Source organism: Cotesia glomerata, linkage group LG10 (assembly GCF_020080835.1).
Source record: "Cotesia glomerata isolate CgM1 linkage group LG10, MPM_Cglom_v2.3, whole genome shotgun sequence".
NCBI classification, from domain to species: Eukaryota; Metazoa; Arthropoda; class Insecta; order Hymenoptera; family Braconidae; genus Cotesia; species Cotesia glomerata.
The window spans coordinates 6750001-6774298 of NC_058167.1; the positions used below are offsets into that span (position 1 = coordinate 6750001).

Sequence of the window (24298 nt, forward strand, 5' to 3'; positions counted from 1 at the left end):
TCAAAATCTTGTAATCAGTATTTTACGATTGAATGATTTTTATTACAAAGGCTTCTTATATTCGCATACCCTTATTATATATACTAATATAATAGGTACGTAAATATGAATTTCTTGCAAGGGCACGGATAATATTATGTTTTTTATATTACGCCAAAAACGTCCTACCTGTACGTTAACACATATTACGCATGGTTGAGAGGGGTAACCTCGATTTTACCTTCTTTACTTTTCTTTTATTAGTCGTATTATCCGTTCTTTTTTTTTCTTAGTGGGCTTGTAAAATCGGTATTGAAAATTATTAATTTTAGAAAATTAAAAAAAACTTTCCCAGGAAATTTTAGGATTACATAATATTATGCTGTTCTTTATACTGTAATAAGAGGATTAATAAGAGTATATGGTTATCTCTACACTATAATTTTACTGCATAATTTTTTTAAGCTACACAGAAGAAAAAAATCGTCTTAAAGCTGTAGTATAAACGAATATTTTTGATTCAAGAAAATACTAAAAAAAATCCAAACTATTTGAAATAATACTCACAGTATTATTAAAATGAATAAATTATTATCATCATAAAGAACACACAATTATTTTAATTTTAAATTCACTTTTTTTTATTAATAATAATAAATGTGACATTATTTTACAACAAAGGATACTATCGCATACATATATTGATTTGTTGAAATGTTCACAAAAGATAGATATTTATGTGTTAAAGGGGAAAGAAAGAATTTCCAAGATATCAATCAATCTCTCACACTTCAGTAATTGGCTATTCTATTAGACTTAAGAGCGGTTGATAGTTGATTTTCAAACGAGTTTTGCTCATGAATAAGATAAAATTTTGAAAAAAACGCTTCGCTCTTCGATAGATAATTAAATTATTTATCGAAGAGCGAAGCGCTTTTTTAGAAAATTTTCATTTATTTATGCATAAAATGCGTTTTAAGATTCCATAAGTTGTACAAGTATGACAGAGATACTTTCGTTTATCCAATAGAGGGCGAGAGAGAGAAAAAATGTAAACCCTTCTTAAGATTGCAATTTTTTTTTTTTTTAATTTAAATGTATCAATTAGTGGTTTCTAAATAACAATAAAAATGCGACCAAGTTATTAAAGTTAAATAAATAAAATATTTATGCTTCAAACATGTTCTTTACAAAATTACTCTGTGGTATTTCCCCAAAATCTCGCATGTTTCTTTAAAAAGTCTTTTGTTACACTCAGTACTTGTGTAGATGCCGAGATCGTAAAATTTTAACGACTTTTCAAATATCTAGAGCTTGTTGTATCTACCAAAAAAGTCCTTGTAAAAAAAAAAAAAAAAAACATAAAATAAAAGTGCGACACGAAGCGAGAAGAGATAAAAGTGGACAAGAGAGTCTTAAAGTCCACCATAAAAAAACAGACAAGTGCCATTTATTATTATACTGTGTATTAGAACACACTGATAGAAGGATTTAGTTCTATTTAATAAGATTTAGTAACAGATACTAAATGATTTAGTAACAAACCTTTCATTACCAAATATTTAGTAATAGGTACTAAATCATTTATTAAAGCTCATTTAGTTCCACCAAATAAATATTTAGTAGTATTTAACAAATGATTTATTGGTACTCAATAAATCGTTTATTGGTATCAAAAAAATTAATTTTTTAACTAATTTTAGCGTGTAACCTAACTTTTTAACTTAAAATAAATAAAAATGATTAAAATAAATAATTTTAAGTAAAAATATAATGTATTATAAAGAAAAAAATCTCATTAAATTATTTTTTTTTCGTTTTAGACATTTATAAAATTTAAAATTAAACAAGTTTTTAACACATCAATAATAGACAAATTAAAAAATTTAATCTAAACTCCACTGAGAAAAGACATAAATAGAAGATATTTATTGAGAGTATGTGTGTTTTTAAAGGTTTAATAAATCTCCCAAAATCGAGCTGAATAAAATAATCTAAAAGTTAGTGAATAGGTTATCCGAACAAAAACAGTTTCACTGTAAAAAAATCGCGCCAAGTCCACGTTCATAAGACTAATAAGAAAAAAAAAATTTGTTTTTTTCTTTACAAAAATATATAAAATAAAAAAATTCAAGTAACCGATATGATTGTTTATGATTTTCGGAAGTTAAAAAAAATTTTGTTATAAATTTAAAAATTAAGAAAAAAATTTTGGAACGTACTTGGTGTGCGTCATTGTGTATTTCAATTTTTTTAAAGTCCTAGTAAATAGATTTAACGAATTTCATTAAAAGTAAAATATTTTGCAACCGAGCACACTAAATACGTTCCAAATTTTTTTTTTAATTTTTAAATTTGTACCAAATTTTTTTTAATTTCCGAAAATCATAAACAATCATATCGGTTACTTGGATTTTTTTATTTTATATATTTTTGTAAAGAAAAAAACAAATTTTTTTTTTCTTATTAGTCTTATGAACGTGGACTTGGCGCGATTTTTTTACAGTGAAACTGTTTTTGTTCGGATTTTTCATACTATGAAGAAGTTTTTTTTGATTGGTCGATTTTATGGGTCATGGGGGAAGGAGATGATGGAGTTAGATACATTAGTCACACACAATACTTAAATTTACCTCACACTCACCTTAAGAATAATTATAACTAATAATTATTAATTATTAAAAATTTTACATGTCGAACGCGAGACTCGAACACTGTACCTGACGCACGAGAGCCCTATACCATACCGCAACGCTACGCCGATGATGAGCGACTTCTTGCCTCAAGATACTTATAACCCCGATACTTCGACATTCGGTTACCGTTGCAACGGTCGAGTTAGGAATTCCGATATTATACCTAAGTGAGGACTTGCCACAGCCTTACCTAGTCAAGTTTCATTTTGATAGACCAAGCTTCAGAATACCTTTAGTTACTGTTCGGTAAGCTTTTGGTTACCGTTATCTCGTATCAGTTTGGCAATTCATGGCGTACCGAACTTAGGCATTGCCACTGTTTTGCCTAAAGAAGCTCGATCGTAATGTGCTAAGCGTTTCGGTAAACCTTTGGTTACCGTTATTTCATAATAATTTAGCAACCCATGACATACCGAACTTAGGCACTTCCACAGTTTTGCCTAAAGAAGCTCGATCGTGGTATGCCAAGTTTCGGTAAACCTTTGGTTACCGTTATTTCATAACAGTTTGGCAACCCATGAAATGCCGAACTTAGGCATTGCCACAGATTTTTCGAAGTGAGCCCGAGTTTGGTGAACCAAACTTCGGTAAGCCTTTGGTTACCGTTATTTCATACTAATTAGGCAATCCATGACATGCCGAACTTAGGTATTGCCACAGGTTTGCCTAAGTGAGCCCGAGCTTGGTGAACCAAACTTCGGTAAACCTTTGGTTACCGTTATTTCGTACCAATGAGGCAATCCATGATATGCCGAACTTAGGCAGTGCCAAACTATTACGAGATTACATCGAATGTGGAATTCTTTTGGCATACCAATTTTCGGCTTGCCTAATTTAAAACAAATAAGATCCGAATTGGGCTAGCCTAAGTTCGGAAAGCCAACTTCGCCCCGAACTGATTTTTCGGCATGCCTCACTAAAATTCTAGTCGGGATCATGTGAGTTGAATAGTATATCCGAACAAAAACAGTTTCACTGTAAAAAAGTCGCACCAAGTCCACGTTCATAAGACTATTAGGAAAAAAAATTTTTTTTTTCTTTACAAAAAGATAGAAAATAAAAAAATTAAAAAATCCGAGTAACCGATATGATTGTTTATGATTTTCGGAAATTAAAAAAAATTTTTTTGTAAATTTAAAAATTAAAAAAAAAATTTTAGAACGTATTTAGTGTGCGCGGTTGCAAAATATTTTACTTTTAATGAAATTCGTAGAATCTATTTACTAGGACTGTAAAAAATTGAAATACACAATGACGCACACCAAGTACGTTCTAAAATTTTTTAATTTTTAAATTTACAAAAAATTTTTTAATTTCCAAAAATCATAAACAATCATATCGGTTACTCGGATTTTTAATTTTTTATTTTGTATCTTTTGTAAAGAAAAAATTTTTTTTCCTAATAGTCTTATGAACGTGGACTTGGTGCAACTTTTTACAGTGAAACTGTTTTGTTCGGATTTTAGTATTTTATGTAATTATAATGAAAATTTACAATTGATAACAACTTAAATCTCGTGTTGACTGCATTTTTTACTGCAAACTATCCCCTTAAAGCTACAGTTTATGTAGATGTAATTCCAGTGCACCCTGGCGGCCATAGATGCAAGCTATGAATCACTTTTTACTGTAGTTGCGTGTCTATAGGAAGAATTACTACACATTTTTATTTTATCTAGTCTGTGGCGCTGATATTCCCCATCGAAAAAAAGTCAGGATCGAAATTTCTGGGCTTACTATAGTTTGTGCTGATAAAATTTAATAATTTTAAGTGAATTAAGTGTTATAATTGATTATAATTAATTAATATCAGTAAAATAAAGTATAAATTACTTTTATAATATATTATTTTGGAAAAAGGAGAACCATATAATTAAATAAAATTTTGCAACCTCGAAATACCGTTCTGCTTACAGTAAACACAGTCGGTAGTCTGGCGCTCCGTTTACAACGGATTTGAACGGAACTTGGCGCCAGATTCTACCGAATCTGTGGATGTATCACATAAACATTGGAATTAAAGCATATCCGAGTCGAAATTTTAAAACCCCAGTTCAACCTAGTAGAGCCTGATTCCTTTGATGTAGACATATGCCGCTCTAATTTAAGAACCTTTTTCAACCTAACTCGTGTTATATCAGGGTGAGCAATAGTGAGTTGGGGTTTAGTTTAAATTTTAAGATTCTGTTTCAACCTAACTCGTCTTGCATCAGGGTGAGGAGTATTGAGTTGGGGTTTAGTTCAAATTTTAAAACTCTGTTTAAACCTTATTCGTCTAAATTCAGGTCGTAGAAGAGTGAGCTGGGGTTTAATGAGAATTTTATCGCTTAGGCTTCCTAGGGTGAAACAGAGATTAAAACTTTATACATTTTTCAAAATAAATAAGAGTAATAAAAATTATTATCACTATTTTGAAAATGTATTACAGTAAAATGTGCGAAAAAATCACAACAAAACCATTTATAAATTTTTTATGCTTAATAAACTGCGTCGAATGCTTTTTTAAAAATTAAAATCGAACGACGCGTTCAAAAATTATATTTGTTTAAAAATTCACAAAATTTTTTTTCTCAGTATTTTTTCGACATAACATTTAAATTTCTTAACCAAACGATATTTGCCCGGACATCCACTTTTTTCGCTTTAAAAACTGTGTTGAAAACCATTTGGAAAATTAAAATCGATCGACGCGTCCAAAAGTTACAGCTGGTTGAAAATTTACAAAAAATTTTTTTTGATATTTTTCGAAAATAATTACCGGGCTTCTTTAACCTTTCAACATAAACCCGTATATACAGATTTTTTTTTCATTACTACTCTAAAAAGTACTTTGAATACCATTTTAAAAATCAAAATCGAACGATATGTTACAAAATTATACCTTATAAAAATTTCAAAAATAATTTCTTCCAGAATTTTTTCGAAATAATTTTCAGATATTTTAACTATTTAACTATTCATGTGTATATACTTTTCGTGCTTTAAATAAAAAATTATGGTTTGTGCAAGAATAATTTAAAAATATACGAAAGATCAAGTTTTTCTACTTAAAAATTTGACCTAATTGCTAAAAAGAATAGTTTGCCAAATTAAAAATTTAAAGAATGAACAAATAGCACAGTTTTTCACATTTTGAACTCGAAGAGCTCAAAAATATAATTTTTGTGTCGCAGCTTTTGAAGCCCCATAAAGGATCTTTAAGTTTAAATTGATTAAACGAAAAATTTCGAAGTAATTCCGAAAAAACATTTTTTTCGGTTTTCTTTCGACAAAAATAACTCACGAACGAATTAACCGATTTTGACTGGGTTGGCGGCGATCGACGTGGTTTTTTAATGTTAAGAGCTGAATAGTTTTTGAAATCGATCGGTGAAGCCGTTTCAAAGTTATTAAAAAAAAAACACATTTGAAAAAATTTTTTTTTGTAGTTTTTTTTTAATTTCTCAAGATCTACCGGTTTGAATCGGTCCCAATTATATTCAAAATCTAAGTTTGGTCAAGCCCTTTTGAATGACGCCAATCGCGATACACACATACACACACATACATACTTACATGCATACTTACATACATACATACAGACAAACGGACACCATCGCGGAAACAATCGGGGAAGCTTCCTAGGACCTCAAAACGTCAACATCCGTTGAAAACTTGATTGTCGAAAAACGGGGTAAAACCAATAACTTCCCAACTTTTGAAAATTTTCAATTTTCTTAGCGGGAAGTTAAAAATTTAGGAAATTTTTTAAGCACTTTGTAAGCAACGTTGTAAAATTAATAATAATAATCACAGTAATATTTACCATGACATAAGAAATAATAATAATATTTAATCACATGAGTTAATTTTAATTTTGTCAGTTGTAGCTTAAATGGAAACAAATATTTCTACTGTGTGACTAGTCTTCGAGTAGCAGAGGGGATCCATTCTTGCTTCGTAATCGTGAGGTCTCGATTTCGAATCCCAGTAAAGCTGAGTTTTTTTCAACGGAAATTTGTGTTTTCTTCGTCGTTTCTTCTGTCTTCATTTCGATATCATTATTCTTGTATAATTATAAATTAACATTACTAATAGTTATCATTACCTTAACAGTCATGCAAATAATAACATGAAGTAACCAACAGTTAAATGATAATTTTTTCTTTTTTTTTACTATGAATATAATCAGTTTAGGCTATTAAGGTTGAACTAGGTTGAAATAGGTTTTAATAAAACCCTGCCTGACACTTTTTCGTCTGAGAAACAAAAAATCGTATACATCGTGCAATCCCAGCTAGGCGCTAAAAGAGTGAAACAGAGTTTTATTAAGAACCTTCTTCAACCTAACTCGTCTGAAAACGGACTTAAGTAGACGTTACCAGAGTGAAACGAAGTTTGGTATCAATGCAGTTCCTTATTTCTTAAAACCTATTTCATTCTGTTTCACCCTGAATTAGACTATCCCAGGTTAAAATGGGTTTTAAGCGAAAAAAAATTTATAGCCATCGACTGACAATACTTGCCAAAGAAATATTTAGTACCTGTTACTAAATATTATTTGGTGGAACTAAATATTTATTTCCATGTAATAAGGCTTTGTTCATATAAAGAAATCATTTATTAAGCTGTAACAAATAATATTGATGGGTACAAAATATTTGTTTCTCCCAAATAAATGAATAAAAATTTTGTTACTAAATCAATTTAGTACTCTGTACTAAATCAATTTAGTACTCTGTACTAAATCCTTCTATCAGTGCACTACGGAGACCTATGTATACTTGATGTATTTTATGTACTGTAAAATAACTATCCAACGATATGATACAGTCATATTCCCGATAAATAAAAAATGTTTGATGAAATAGAAATGGAAATAAATAAACATACTATGATTATGAAAAAAAAATGACATAACGATAAAACGATACCGAGGGTATTTTTAGATCAACACATGGGTGTGTTAAATACATCTGCCGATCAAAAAGAATTGAGAGCTTTCAGAATAAAGTAAAAGAATCAGTATAAAAGTTTAAAAAGAATTTTTGGCAAGGTAAAAAGCAAAAGCGTGAAGAGAAGACGGGTCCTATAGAAACGTTCGAGCTTACTCTTTTTCATTGGCATTAGCTTACTATTTATTTTCTCTTATTACTTATACTTGTTTACTCTCTTTCTCTTAAACCGACTAACCTCTACTTGGACTACGCAAGAGCCGAAAATCACACTCAACCCCTAAGTCCAGTTCTCGTTGGTTCTTGCATCCGGTTCTCTTTAAATACCCCAGACATTGCTCGGCAGGATACTGCCCTTGACGTATTGTCCCAGGCTTTATTTTAGGGCTCGTCTCTGTGCTAAAAAAATCTGGCTACTTCTGCCTAACTTTTGGAACTAAGCAAACCAGAGCATATATATTATATACATACTCCTGAAGAAACTATTTGTAAAAAAGAACGAGTAGTGGGTATAAAGAATACCAATCGACTGATATGCATACATAAGTGCAAGAATCTAAATCTTATAAGGAGCATGTGTGCACACGCGGCTGGTTCAAGCTCTTTTGGATATGCAAAAAAAACTAGGCGATATAGACTAGAATACTTATTTGTCTTATTCATTATGGGAACATCATGGAAAGCATCAAGGCAGGTGTGCTCTATATGCATTCTGTTGGTTGATTTCATCAGGTAGCTGTAGCATTTTACAGCTACTCTTAATACGATTCTGTTTATAGTCTACACTGAATAGAAAAAACTTTTGATCAAAGAGAAATATTTTTTTTTTTTTTTTTAATTTTACTCTTATTTTAAAATATTCAGCTCCCATAATTCGAAATTCACTACAGAATTAATAAATTATAATTCTGGGTAGAGAGCAGAGAATTCTCCACTCATGAATTTTATTCTGCAACTTAGCATTTTATTATTATTGAATAAAATAAAATACATATATTTTTACCAAAACACTTTTACTAGATCAGGCAAACGACTAAAATTAAGATCGAAACTAATTACTAACTATTAGGTCAGCATAAAATCTGGTGTGAGATAGTATTTCAAATGGCCAAAAAAAACGTCCTTCCAGAAGTAAACTTTCATTAAACAATGTTAAATTTGGAAGTTTGCCCAATTTTACCAAAATAACTCAAAATATAAGTTTCAAAAAAAATTGGATTTAAAAAATTTTCTACTGTTCATTTATTTAAATAATAAAGCGTATCAAAAAATACGTGTCAAATAAAAACTTATCAAAAAATTGCTGTCACCATTGAAAACTGAAGGCTCATTTTTTAAATGTCGAATGCATTGTAAAATCATTTTTGTTGAAAAAAAATTTTTTTTTCAATACTTTTGGAATTTGTGGGGGCAAAAATTTTATTTCCTCAAGTAGAAATTTGATTTTTTGGCCCGAACTGATAACATTTTGAAACAAAATTATTTTTCAATTGAAGAGAATTTGACAATATCGATTGGGGATAGTGTAACTTTTGATTCAAGTCACGATAGCTGTCTTTGTATCTTCAGATACAAAGATCTTAATCCAAGATTTTAAAAACCAAGAGAATAAATTTTTGAAATAATACAGTTCGTTTATTTAAACAATTGAAATCATAAATCATGACTATCTCCTCGAAAGCTGCATTTCAGTTCAAGATGTTCGGACTTTGGGTCTGTCACCTACAACGTTTATATCACAATAATAATATAGAACTAGTAGAGAATTACACAGCTCTTTGCGTTTAATCCAATATAAATCAGGGCGTCTTGTTAGAATAGTATGTAATACAGAAAACGTATAAAAGCCGATACAATAGAATAGCGTGAAGGTTCTAAACTCTAAAGCCCCCGAGAATAGATGAATAGCAGCCATTTTCATTCGCGATTCCTATGACGCGTTTCGCGGATGTCATTTTCTGTATTAGTACGTGTGTGTACTGAATCCCAGTTCTCCCTGTTGTGTTAGCACACTCAAGGTAAAAAGGGGATCAGGTATGGAAGAGAATTTCAGCTCACCTGCCTCCCCTTCTCTGATACTCCTTGAGCCCCTCAAACCGTCTCCTAAGGCCCCAAGATTCGACTATTTTTTTTCTTTCTCTTTCTCGCTAAAGCAACCTAACTTTTATTCTTTCATTTATTTTTTTTCTTCTGTCTTACTCTTCTTTTTGTACATACCTTTCTCCCGGTATCTAACTCGGGACCAGATTCATCAGATCCATATCACGTGGTACATGAAATACCTCTCTCTATTCCATTCGATATTTCTTATTTCGTTGGATCGTGAATCCACTGGTATGCCCTTGACATGAGCCGGTAGAAATTATGTCTTTATATAAGTAACCAACCGTCATATTGTTGCTATATACTTTTCTTGGATTACATATATTTTAATGCTACTCATAGCAAAATTTTTGTTTGTTTCACGTACATATACATATACTTAGAGTTATACGTTTGGTTTTTTATTTTTATCTAGAAGCGTCTTAGTCTGGACATATGGCAGATCCAGTTTCAAAGAATTGTTAATAGGCTCTACTTTCTTAAAGAAATTGTCGACATCCGTGACCTATCTAACTTCACTGACAATAACATGTCGTTAATGACAAGGCTGAAGGGATGTAACAGAGAAGGATGTATATTGTTTCTTCTTTCTTTTGCCATAGAAAAACATACCAACGGTACGAACGGTAAAAAGTTAGCGCCAACTGTCATCATATATCCTGTCTTCAGTTTTCTGTTTCTTTGTCAGTAATTCATAATTGTGGCAAAGATAAAGAATCAAAATCTTATCATATTGGTATCGTTAAAATATTACATAATTTTTATGGTTGACACATTTGACCCAGGGCCTTTGCAACCAAAAATTCAATGTGAAAAGATCAAGGTGAAAAAAAATCCAATTGTAACGGTCGTTCTCTTCTTTATTCTTTACCTCTTTCGTAGGTTCTTCATGCTTGAACTCGCGGTTCTACTCTATTCTCTTTTATTTTGTAATACATGAAAAGAAAGATGGCGCATTTGGGATCTGGCACACGAAAGGAGCTATGATAGAAATACATAAAGGACAATAAAAAGTATTGTTCAAGAAATAAGTAAGATAGAAAAAGAAAAAAAAGAGGGTAGAAACTATCCCTAGATTTATAATTGTTCGTTGCCCGACCTTCCTTTTTATACTTCATCTCTTCTTTTATACATATATATATATATATATATATATATATATATATATATATATATATATATATATATATATATATATATATATATATATATTTATTGTATGGAGGGAGAGAGAAGGAAAGATTTGCTAAAAACTTCTCTGCATCAAAAAAAAAAAAAAAAACTCAGGCTAACTAAATGTTTATCGACAATACAATAATATCAGATAATTTTGGGATGTCAATTATAAAAAAGTAAATTGTTTAATCTCAAGGCCAGTTGAAAAAATATTTTATTTCTTCTACCTGTGTGAATATTATACTTTTAATAAATTACCATTCTGATAAGAAAATCCGCTTTGGGTTTCTTGACCTCTCTTATTCCCACTTAAACGTTCAACACGTACTTAACTATTCGGAAACCCACAAACCCAAAGCCAATTTTAATGCTGGTATAGTGATGACATTGCAGAAAACAGTGTTTGGACACGCTATTAGAAATATTTTACGGAAACGTAATAAGTAAAAAGTTTGAATCAAATTTTTTGCCCTGCAAATTTAAATTAAATTGATGTACATTAAAGTTGTATAAAAGATTGGTTATTTTTTGTAGATATTTGAATAATCAAATTTATTTAAAAAAGATTCAATTAATAACTCTAAATCATAGATTATCAAATAAAATGTGCTGAACTATTTATTCCACAAAAATTAAAATAAAAATTGAGAAATTTTACTCTTTGAATTAATACAATATTCACTTATAAAAAAATGACATAAATTTCTCAATTATTCGAGTCATAAATTTACGATTTATTTAGTTTGTTTTTGAGAAATAACTTAATTTACCTTATTAATTTATTGTAATTTACCTTGATAATGACCTTCCTTCTGAATAATAAGTGGAATAAAGGATATTTACTTTGTATTGAATGAACAGTTTGTTTAGTTCATACTAGTTTATAGTACGCACTCAATATTATTTAAGATAACATCTTAAAACTAATAAAAACGAAGAGTTAAAATTTCATTTTAACCTTTAAATTTAGTAATTGTACAAAATTAATTTGAAAAGCTTATTAAGTTGGTTTGATCGATTATTTATTTAAATAATATTCATATTTTAATTAATTTATTGTTTTTTTTTTTAATATTAATTTCTTTATATATTTTAATATTTTTTATAATCTAAATAAAAATAAAAAATCTAAAGAATTTTTTCTCGGAAATAAAATTCAATGTTAAATCAGTGTACGCAAAAAATACATTTTAAATGTCCAACACAATGACATAAAACTTAAGGTCTCAACTTCTGTCATAATTTAAAACAACTATTTTATACACATATTTCAAACACTTACAAATGTTTCATTTAAAATTTCCTCAAGTATCAAATGACGTTTAGGATCTCAAAAGTTACAAATATGTCGTTGTCACAGGTTAAATTTAAATTATCATCATTTAATGCTGATATGATCAACTAAATTATTTTCAGTAAGCCCACAATTGTTAGAGATAAATTTATAAATAGGAATTCGTTTTTCACATCCGCTGTCTACGTTAGATAACTATCTAGTCACCCACAAAAAAAAATAAAAAATTTCATTGTGCAGGTGTTCTCTCATACATGATATTTGTTTGCTTATAAGATGAAGTTACTTATTCGGTGAATTGAACCATACTTTATCGCTTGTAATTATGCAAATTTTCATTGGATCGAAGCTTTAATGTATAAAGAAATATACTTCAGTAAATATATAGGCCTAGTAAATAACAAGAGGACCCCCTACGTTGGCAGTTTATTCATTCATTAATTTAATCATATAACTTCTTCAATACAATTGCATACTCAAGTATACATAACTCAATAGTTACCTGTTGCTGAATCTTTTTATATACACATGACATCACTCATTCTTGCTTGATAGCGTGTCTCTTCCTTCTGTAACACGATAAACAAAAAAAAAGTGTAATCAATTGAAATCTAATTTTGATTTTTGTCCTTCTATCTGCACACCTGCATAACATTTCAGAGATGCCATTTATTTAAATTCCTTAAAAATATGTGAATAATTTGAAAGATATAACTTGATTATTAAATATTCGACAGTCGGAATTATAGGACATACATTTTCTTGGCATATGTTTTATAAAAAGTACTAGTTGTTTATAAGAAAGAAATCTTTCAAATAAGAAATTAAATTATGATGTGTTTTATTTAAAAATCATAATAAAAAACAAATTTATAATTAATGAAGTTATTTGGTGAAAAGGATTTTTGAATCCTTTTTCATAAAATATTTGAATAAATATGTAAATATACTTTCTATCTCTTCGAACGAATCAACTGATATGAATGACCCTCATAGAGATTATAGAGTAGAGTGTGGCTTCATCAAAATTAAGTGGCAGTATTAAGCTACTCGGTCGAGTATATTTTGATAAAAAATAAAGGTAAACTTTATTTGAATAGCTGAATAAATTACAATTTCGTAACCATAAAATTTTATCGACTCACGCCACCTCAATTTTTTTTTTTTTTAATTGTTTTTTAATATACAAAACAAAATTTTTTTCTAATTAACAACTATTTGTAAGAAGTAAGTTTTTTAAAGAAAAAAGTATATATTTTTTAGTCGATAAATTAAAAATATTATTATTAGCAAAAAAGAATACAAGACATAGTATCAAAGCTCATTAATTCGGCATATTATTAAATATTCATTGTTAGGCTTATTGATTTGAAATTTTCAATTCCAAAATTAAAAATAAAAGATTTGTAAAAAATCATTAATTGAAATTTTTTTGTTCAATAATTTATTATGTAAGATTCTTTGGAAACCTACAAAATTTTTTTTGTCTAAAAATCTATTAAAATAATTTTTTTTTCAACAATGAATATTTCTAATATATTTTACACATCTAAACTGACCCTATTCCGTTTATCGGAAATTTTGTGTTCTATAATTTGATTCCAAAAACATAGTTGAGAATTCTAACATATCAAAACGATTACAAAAAAAAGATTATTTTTCGATTGATATTGAATCTTTACAATCGATAACTTTAACGTGAGAGTAAAAGGATGCTTTTGAGGTAAAAAAAAAAAAGCGGTAAATTAAAAAATCAACCCATAGGGTCAACCGGTTATTAGATTTGGTTTTTAACTAAAAACTATTATTTGAGAGGGCAAAACTAAAAATAAAATAAGATTTCTTTTTTTTTTCAAATAAATAGACGTATATACTACTTGTACTCAGTATTCATTTTTGCCAGATGACGCTTAGCGACCAGATGGGCAGGTGCCCTGTAATACGTCCCACACTGAAATGAAACTCTCATATTCCGTGTAGTTGACATGCACAATACATGCTGATAACTATGTAGTATGTAGTGTATACATGTGCAATGTACTATAAATGTATGTAGTTGTAGACTTAAATGTATGATAGTAAGTTAAATAACTTTGCACTAGTATAAATGAGTTTATAAATACGTAAATGGTACATTTGTGTGACGTATATATAGTGGGAATCTCACATGTAAAAATATACTGCTCGCGTGCATTTAGTAACAGCCTGTATGCAAATGAATGCGTTTTTATACCTTACAACGACAATAGTTCACTCATACGTGCATTTTTTTCTCTTTCTATTATTCTTTCTGTTTTACTTACTGGCATGCTCCCCCTTCGCGCGGAACCGTTAAAAGTTAAAACCTGCTGGCTCCCAAGTGTGTGAACGCGTTTTTGGAGTTATACACAACTTTTCGCCAACAATTGTCGTATTGACGAAAATTATAAGGGGTTTATTTTTTGGGGAAGATATACCTTACTCTCGTTACTCCTGTTAGTAATCATTTACTTTTCAATTGATAAGGGTGATGATGTTGACACTTGTTCATTCATGTAATTGTATTGAAATTATCGTTTATGCTTTTTTCACAGACTTTCTACTTTCATAAATGTGTATCTTTTGATTAATTGCGATCTGATATGTTTTTTTATATTACAAAAAATTAAATTGTAAATTTTAACAGAAAAAATGTATTCCTTTAGACTATATCTCTTAAACTTTTCGCTATTTTCGAGCTTTTAAATTTCATCAGATTTAATTCTTGATTTAATTCATTTTAAAGATATTGCATGGCAAGGAAAAGTGTACATGTACACACGTACGGATATTGATGTGAAAATAATTAGAATAGCTTCCTGAGACCTTATAACTTTGAGATCTGGCGTTTTCAAATTTTTTTATTTTTCATGTTAATGTCATGATTGATTTTTAGTGTTATGTTTACAATGATAGTATATTTATCATTATGGTAAACATAAAATTTCTTATGATCATAGATAAATATTTTTAGGAAGATCGATTCTAAAGTTTTTATAATATTAAAAAAATAGGTTGAAGTAACTCATTTTACTTAAGAAAAAAATGAAACTAGCCAAACTTTAGCATTTATGACTGTTGTTGTAATTATATTCCCATTTTTATAGACTTTTTTCAGTAACAAGTTCTTAACTTTATAAGGGTACACATATATTATTTCAGGTGATCAAAGTTATATTTTTTTTAGAAACATTAAAGTAAATAGTAGGTTATTTTACATCAAGGAAGTAAAGTCTGGAACAAACTAGTCTAGCCTAGGCGTTAAATTGCTACCGGAACCGAAGGCGAAGGTGGCTATAGGTAAAATGTGAGAATAGAAATCTTACACAGTAGAAAATTTTTTGTCAACTTTAAAACAAAAATTTGTGAAAAACGGAAATGAAAAACAGATCGATCGAACATCACAAACAATTGTATGAAGTTAACACAATAAAATGTTAAACATTCGATACTAAGACTCTTACAGTTTACACAATAACGAAAAATTTTTTACGGTATATCATTTTTTTTCATAGCGTGCAACTTTTCAGCATACCTGTAAACGAAAGTTTAAAATATTTATTATTATTTGTGGAAATGTTATTGCACCTGTCAACTCTTTTTATTTATTGACTGATTGAAGTGCTACTTCCTTTATGTTAGACAGGGTAGTCATATTTTTTTTAACTTTTGGTGCAAGAATGTTTAAAAAATATGTAATGTTATTAAAGGCCATTTTATTACATACGCTAAAAATAATAAATTGTTAAACTTAAAAACATTTTAAATTTTCTTATTGAGAAGTTGAAAGGTAATGATAAAATTTCGTTGCGTTACATCATCGAAAAATATTCTTTGATGTTAAAAAAACACCGTAAAAAAATTAAACATGCTTATTGGACTCACATGTGGATTGTGAGAAGAAATAGGATGTGGGCGTAAAATACCCACTTTCTGGAGGTCCTTAATGCGTGGATCCTATACCCTCCGCAACATCCGGAAAAAATAGAGGAAATTCTTGTTTTTTAGATCATTTTTTTAAAAATAAATTGTATAGATTCATGTAAAAGTAGAGTATTAACATATAAATAAAATATTCCAAAATTTAATTAAAACAACAACATCCCAAAATTTTGCAAATTAACGATTTTTAACGGATCGTTATAAAATAGTACTGTTATAAGTCTGTCGATGATCTACATACATCAATAAATTCATTGTTTTTTGTAACGGTATCTACTTTATTCTAAAAAATAAATTGTACAAAACAGATGTAGTGGTCAAAATTTCCAGTTACACAAAAAGAAACGGTTTTAAAAAGATCATATTGTTGACGCAAATGTTACTCAAAGATGAATGTCTTCCGGGTATAAAAGATCCTTCCATAAACATCTAACATATTCTTCTGTCACGGTTATTTAAAGATAAGACTCTATTATTACTCGGCTTTTTTCACTGGATGTATTTTTTTGTTTTCGTTTCATTGTCGATGCATTTTCTGAGTAGTCAAAAATGTTAAGTTTCCGTTTATCCAATCACAAGACAAACGTGTTAACTCGTAAAACCGAAAAAATTCAGGTGCACAAATTCTAACCCTCCTTCACTATGTACGTATTTTCTGTTCTCATCAGTTTCACCTGTTTTACTGTTTCCCTTATGCTACGACAGGTGCTCATCTATTGTAGCTATACAATCTTAGCTCTCTATAAGTCTCCGTCTTGAGGTATATATTTTTTACAGAAGATAATTAAATGAATACTTGAAATCCTCTTCTTTGGTCTGTCCACATCTTCGATTTCTGTACGCCCATTCAAAATAAAGATACAATGTTTCAAAACACAACATAGGGTACATCATCGTGAGTTTGCATTATCAGAAATAATTCTTCTCGTTAATTTGTCAATCTTACATTAGAATATTTAATCTTTTTTTTATAAACTGTTAATATTTTTTATCAGAAAATTGAATGGCAATAATTGTTTATAATCACTTTCTTGTCTACTTTTAGTCATAGAAAAGCAAAAAACCAATATTCTTTAATTTTTTTAATCATATATCGTTTATTAATTAAAAAGAAATTTTTTTTTTTTGAAAATATTAATTACTAGCCAACCCGTAAGAATATTTCTCACAATTTCGTAATCGATTAATGAGTGTTTATTTTTTAATGTGAAATTGAGGCTGTTATATATCTATAGACATATCGCATTACTGTTGTTAAAAAAGAATATATTTTTCATTAATAAATATTTGCATTTGCTCATTTCCACGTTGTAATACGACCATTCGTTTTTTCATCAGAATATTGAGAGAAATATTTTGTTAATTACATTTATTTATAAATCAACTATGTGGATAAAGCTTTTAACACTCGTGTGTTAAAAGCGCAATTACTTCGCTCGTTGTGCTAACCTTACTCATAGCCGAAAACATCATCTACTTAGTTACATTAAATTTCACATAGTATTTGAATTTTTAAGTTTGGTAGAAACTGATCAAAAATCTAACCGTGCCACAAAAAAATATCTTCGAAAAATAAGATTTATGATGATTCTATATTATTTTATAAATTAATCAATTCATATTCTTAAATTCTGTGAAGAAACAAACTCTAAAAAAAACGGTACAAGATTTAAATCATATTTTCTTTTTTATAAATGATTTTTCAGAGAATGCTATATGATCAGGTGAAAAAATAATAAGAATTAACTGATTCACCTGATCCTTGTAGTATTTTCTGAAAAATCATTCATATTCATATAAGGGTCTGAATAAAACTAATAATGCCCCATACAAAAAATGAAGATCGGCCCGATACTGGGCCAAGACTGGTAACCGATCTTTAAGTATCGGCCGAGTATCGTGAAATATCGTTGGGCCAAGACTGGGGGAGCATCGGATGGTAACACCCAGCCGATATAGGCGACTGAGCATCGGCCAAACATAGTAACCAAGCATTGGCCGAGCATCGGCCAAGCATAGGCGAAAAAATCAAATTTTAGGTAAAATAATTAAAAAAATTTTTTTTTCGTTGTTTATTTTCGAATTATTATTATTATGAGGTGATGGACTACTGGTTGATAGAAATTAATTCTGAAAAAATTTGGATGTGAAGGGATTTGAAGCTGGTCCGTCTGCGTGGAAGTCTCGAGCGGTGTCAAAGGCGCTGCTAACTGATCTGAGTGTAGTGTTCTTAGTTTAATCATTTCAATGTTCAACAATCAATTTTTCTCAGTATAATTGAGTTAACTTGATTGTTACGAATTTTTCTATTTATTTCATAATTGAACAATTTCTGAATTTTAATAATAAAAAATAACTTCCTAATTTTTTAAAACTTCATTTTTTAAGCAAGAAGTTCAAAATTAATTAAAAATAAATTATTTATTAGTAAATAAATATATATATTTATATTTGTATATTTTTATGTATATTCATAAATCTATTTGTAAGTAAATAAATCATTTATTAAAAATCATTAGTTTCTTGCTAAAATATTTTTTTTTTTAATACTAAAAGAAATAGGTTTAATTGATTGGGTAATGTAAAAATTTATCGAAAAAGTCCTCCGAAAAATATTCATTACTTATTAAATCTGTTTTAGTGAAAACAAATGTTGATTTAATCTTAATAGAGCTTGTTAAATAATAAAAATGTTTATTAAAAACTAAAAAATGATCAATATAATATTTATAAAAAAAAAAACATTGTTAATAATTTAAATTGGTGTTTTCTCCTAAAAAAATCTCGTAAGATATTTTTTAAAAATTGATTTACTAATTTTTAGTACATATTAGTTTATAATTTGGTCAAACGTTAAATTAAAACAATAATACAACATAGTAATGACTAACACGTATTAATTGTTTTCAAGTGTAATAAAAAATTAGCTAGAGCATCGGCCAAGCAATGGCTGATAATCAAATCACATACCATTATATTATAATAAATATCGTGCGGTAGCCGATGGCTTACCTATACTAGGCCAGTACAAATCGCCAATGCTTGGCCAAACATTAAAGCCGATGGTTTACCGATGCTAGGCCGATACAAAACGCCGATACTTGGCCGAGCATTAGTAGCCGTGCCTTGGCCAATGAACGGAAATTGTTGAGCATCGGCAACTTCGTATGGGGCCCTCTCTTCTTAGTTCAAGTAAACATTTTTTTATATACATATATTAAATATTTTATTTGTTAATTTAATCTTTTAGAAATGCTCAAGTGGACAGTATCCAGATCAATGTCAACCGCAAGTTCGACGTCCTATGTTCCACCTACAATGCACAAGACAACCCGTAAACCTTTTCGCGACCTTTTAAATACACCCCCTGCTGATGGAACAAGGTCAAAAGTCATACCACAAACAGCAGTTGATGTAGATAATAGTAATCCATCATCTAAATCCACTCCAGGACGCCGGCGACGTTGTAGGAGTCACGGGAGTGATGTTCGTGCCTACTTTCAGGTAAATGATTATGGTTTTGTATTACTCATGCGGGAAAAGTAGTATCTTGACGCTCGCTGTTGCGTTTGAAAAAGAACCGTTTGCCCATTTTTAAATTACGCGTGAGTTTTTTCATAAATGAAACTGTTATTTGAGTGCGACAAGTTTACTTGTGGCACGCAAATTATTCTTGGCGCACTCAAACTATCCTTGTCACATGCAATTGACTGTGAAAACTGCTAAAATTAAAATAAATAACAAAAAAAAACACAATCTAACTGTCAATATTAAAGAAGTGAGGTTGACATTACAAAGTTCATATTTGTAACGAAAGTAAAAATAATTTATTAATATTGAGCTGTTTACACGGAGAAAAAAGTGTTGCTATTATCACGATACAGTATAGTGATGATCACGATCCACGTATGACTATACTTTAGATGCGCATATGTCCAATCTAGTGGATCGTGATTATCACGATCCACATGGATTCGGATACCGAATGTCTATATTGCTATGGTTTATAGATGATTATTAGTTGTTTTTGATTAAATGTTAATTATATGTTATTGCAGATTATTTTTTTTTTAGTTTTTTCGTATATTATAGTTATAAACATAAATACGAATTCCTTGTATAGCTTGATTAGTTTAAAATTTTTGAGTAGTTTATATGACAGTCAAGAATTAGGTTAGGTTTAAAAATGTTTAAATAATGACTGACAGCAGTTGGAATTTATTTTATGACTTTTTTTTTTATTTTTAAAAATATTAGCCTAGAAATTTGTATTATTGATATATTCATTAAAAGTACGCAATTATTTTTATCATAAGAAAAATATTTTTTAATGGAATTTTTACTTCTTTATTGCTCCATGTACTTTATAAAAAAAATAACATATTTTTGCGTAAAGTAGTATGGGATCAAATTAGTTATGCTAAAAAAACCTTTTATGAAAACACAAATGTTATTTATTTAATACAATATATAATATTCATTGTTTTTCTTTATCAACGCAGTAGAATTGTATACAATAACCACGGACACAGCATTAACACACACTCGAGTAATTTATCAACAACCCAATTGTCCATATCGCTGTTGATATAAATTGGTGCAATTATCGCTATTTCATCACCAAAATTGTAAATAAATAAACTCGTTTCAGACTTGGTTATGTGTGGTGGCGCTGAACGCGTCGTGGATAGTGATAATCACGATCTGTTTCGCTGTAGTAAGAAAACGTTTTGAGATATTCACTATATAGTTGAGCGTGGTATTCAGTATTCACTCTTTCGAGCATAACTGTATTCGTATGGTGAATATATACCCGGGAAAAAATGATCAGATCTGATCAGACATGAACAGGCATGAGTCTTCAGGTCTGATCAGGTATGAAAAATGACCGGGTCTGATCAGACCTGGCCAGGCATGTTCAGGTCTGATCAGATCTGTTCATGTCTGACTCGATCAGGACCATAAAAAAAAAAAAAAAATCGGTGCCGACGGGGATTCGAACCGTACACCTCGCGCTCTTCAGACTGACACTTTACCTCTTGACCAAATGATTTATCTTAACTTGAGAGTATCTTTCGAGCTACTTCAAGTAATTCAAATTTTATACATGATTTATCCTTATAGTTAACGGAGTTCTATACCTAATTTATTAATTATTAATAATTAATTATATATTAGAGTGATTTATTCGGAACGGCTATGTATTTTTTTTCGCTCCATTAACATATGGTTCTACACTGAGAGAGAATTTTATTCAATAGTAATAAAACAGTTTATTTGGACTTGAAAAAAAAATTTAGTTAATATTAATAAAATTATATTTCATATAAATAAAATTATATTAGTATTTAATAAAATTTCATAAGTATTTAATAAAATTTTCTTAAATACTAATATGTGTTTATTAAAATAACCACGAACGACGCTTTCGTTTGCTGTCATTAATACGAATATTAAGTCATTAAAAGAAATAATCTCAAAAAAATTAATATTCATCAATTAATTATAATATATTCAAATATATTTTCACAGTAAAGTCTTTTAATAAATAGTATTAAGATTTTTTAACAAGACATCCTAACCTAACCTATTTGTTTACTTCATGACGAATCACATGTAGAGATTTTAAATAATAAAAATAAATAAATATTCGATTGAATTTATGAAATCATAGTCTTTATTTTTAACAAATGCGTCTCTACATTGTCTGGTTTTCTGCTTCTGTTTTCATTTTATTAAATAATGTCTAACTCTTATCGATTCATTTGTGAAATTGTGATTCATTGTGAAATCGATTCATTTGTGTATTGTCATATATGACAATACTGTTTTGAGCTAATCACGATACTTCGTTCACGATCCACTGGATGGCTATAATAGCAATACTTTTTTCTCCGTGTAATTGTGATGAAAATTAATTTAGCAGAAATATGACTCTTTTAATAATGTTTGGAAAAAATAAATTATAACATGAAAAAAATTTTTTTTTAATTGACATGTAGGAATTTTATAAAATAAAAAATACAATTTTTATGAAAAATTTTTTGGAACAAATTTGTTTGTTAAAGAAAATTGAAAAATTGTAGTGACAGCTAAATTTAATGTCATTTAATTTTATGTGTTGATTGTTTCAGTGTATAAATTTAATTTTTGTTAATTAATATTAATTACTTTGCATTTATTATCTGATATATATTTGTTTCTTTTTTTTTTTAACTTTTTAATTGTTTTTAGGGACTGGGGGGGCTCCGCCCCCCATTCCTCGCCGGGGCTTTGCCCCTGAACCCCACCGAGGCTCTGCCCCTAGACCCCAATTTTGTACCCACATATATCACCGCATTTGTAATACAAAATAGTATGTGCAACTCGTGCGACAAGTTGTTGATTACCCACTCAAGCGAATGACCGCACTTGCTTCGCTCGTGCGTTCAACTTCGCTTTCGTGGGCAATCGACAACTTGTCGCACTTGTTGCACAATATACTATTACAACATTGACAGTTAATTTGAAGCATAAAAATAGTAATAAGCAGTTTTAAATTTATAATCTAATTAATTTGCAGGCAACAAAGCCACATGCAAGGTCAAACAAGCGTCAATCAATCGCTAATGAAACCTTGGAATTGCCAAAGACGGAAAGCTCTTATCATAGAACACCTCGAATAGATACGGATATCGGTCCTTTGACATATATTCCAGATAATTATCAAATTTCAAAGTGTCCTGTAGCACTAACTTTACCAACAGACCCTACTTCGTTACCTCATACTTATTCAAAAACGTTTCATCATGTTAATAATAATAATGAACTACCTCAAAACGTTATGAATGAAGCACGTGCAAATCTTCAGTCACATGTGTCTGATTTCTTTCAGCAAATATCTGTTGCTGGCAGCCCTGAAGATGTCATGGAAGCTGGTTCTGTACCTTTATCGAGATCTAGGTTGTTCTTTAGGAATATTGATAGAATGAAATCGAGCTCAAGCCCTGAGGGTAAATCTCTTTGTTATCCGAAATTAGCAAAAATAAGTAAACTGCATGCAAGATGTAGAACACCGTATCACACAAAAGCACCTCAATTTAAATTGAGAGAAACTCCGCTTGCTAAAGAACTTGCAAGCTTGAAAATAGATCAAGACATTCCAAAATTTGAGAATATGGATAATACTATTACGGAGATTCTCAATAAACAACAACAAGAAACAAATCTTTGTAGCAATAAAATATATGATGAAATTGATAAAAAGACGAGGTCAAGCGGAGACAGTGATCCTACGCGACTGCATCTAAATGATAGAGATAGTATAGATAATAAAGATACTTGTAAATTTATAGAAGAACAGATGATTAATGAAGATGAAGGGAAAGCTGATCACAATGATAGTTCAGTATCTTCAGCTAGTCAACTATTAGAAAATCCTTCACCGATATCTTGGGCGTTTCGGTCTCCTTCTATCGATTCAGATGGAGAATTTACCCTTAAACGTCAGCGAGGAATCAGAAGAAAACGGCAACAAAAAGATCAAGGTATCAATAAAAGCTCTGGTAGCAAAAGGGCTAAAACTAGGTCTCAAAGTGTAAGTCCAGCGACCAGAAAAAAAATTTTAGAAGGTGATGAACCTCCTATTCAGGCTGTAAATCTTCACGTTAAAAAAATAACCCTCGAAACGGACTTGGATTCAATATTTGATGGAAAAATAGACTCAAAAATATTAAATCAGTATCAAAAAAATGAAGAAACTAAAATGAACCTGTGGGATCTTGACAGTCCGAAATCGTCTTTGATAGATGAGTTTCCGAGTTCTAAAAGCTCGTTTGTTCATTCTGGGAATGAAACCTCCGAAACCCCACTTATTGCAACTGTGAGACGGTGTTTAAAATATAGTCCAGAAGTTGAAATACCAGAACCAAACTCCAGATCGTCTATTGAATTAGAATATAACATCATTGGAGATTCCATTCACATCCGAGGTAAGTTGATTAGTATTTGAGAAATTCATTCTTTTTTTTTAGATTATAAAGGAGTGAAAAAAAAATGATAATCTTAATAAGTCATCATCAGTATTTGTAAATTTTTTAAAGTTTTATCTTACGTCATAGCCAACTTAAACCACTAAGGGGTGAAATATCAAAGTTGACACGTTCCTGTAAAAAATT

The 24298-nt window shown here is 29.6% G+C and overlaps 1 protein-coding gene across 4 annotated transcripts in view; it reads left to right on the forward strand.

Moving 5' to 3' along the window:
• The window catches only part of LOC123272572, a 101994-nt gene that overhangs the window by 47108 nt on the left and 30588 nt on the right, over positions 1-24298 (forward strand). For all 4 annotated transcript variants that reach the window (XM_044739453.1, XM_044739454.1, XM_044739456.1 and 1 more), the window contains exons 2-3: positions 19393-19646; positions 22705-24112. In XM_044739453.1, coding sequence (XP_044595388.1) covers positions 19393-19646; positions 22705-24112 — 1662 coding nt within the window. The remainder of the gene's footprint in view (positions 1-19392; positions 19647-22704; positions 24113-24298) is intronic.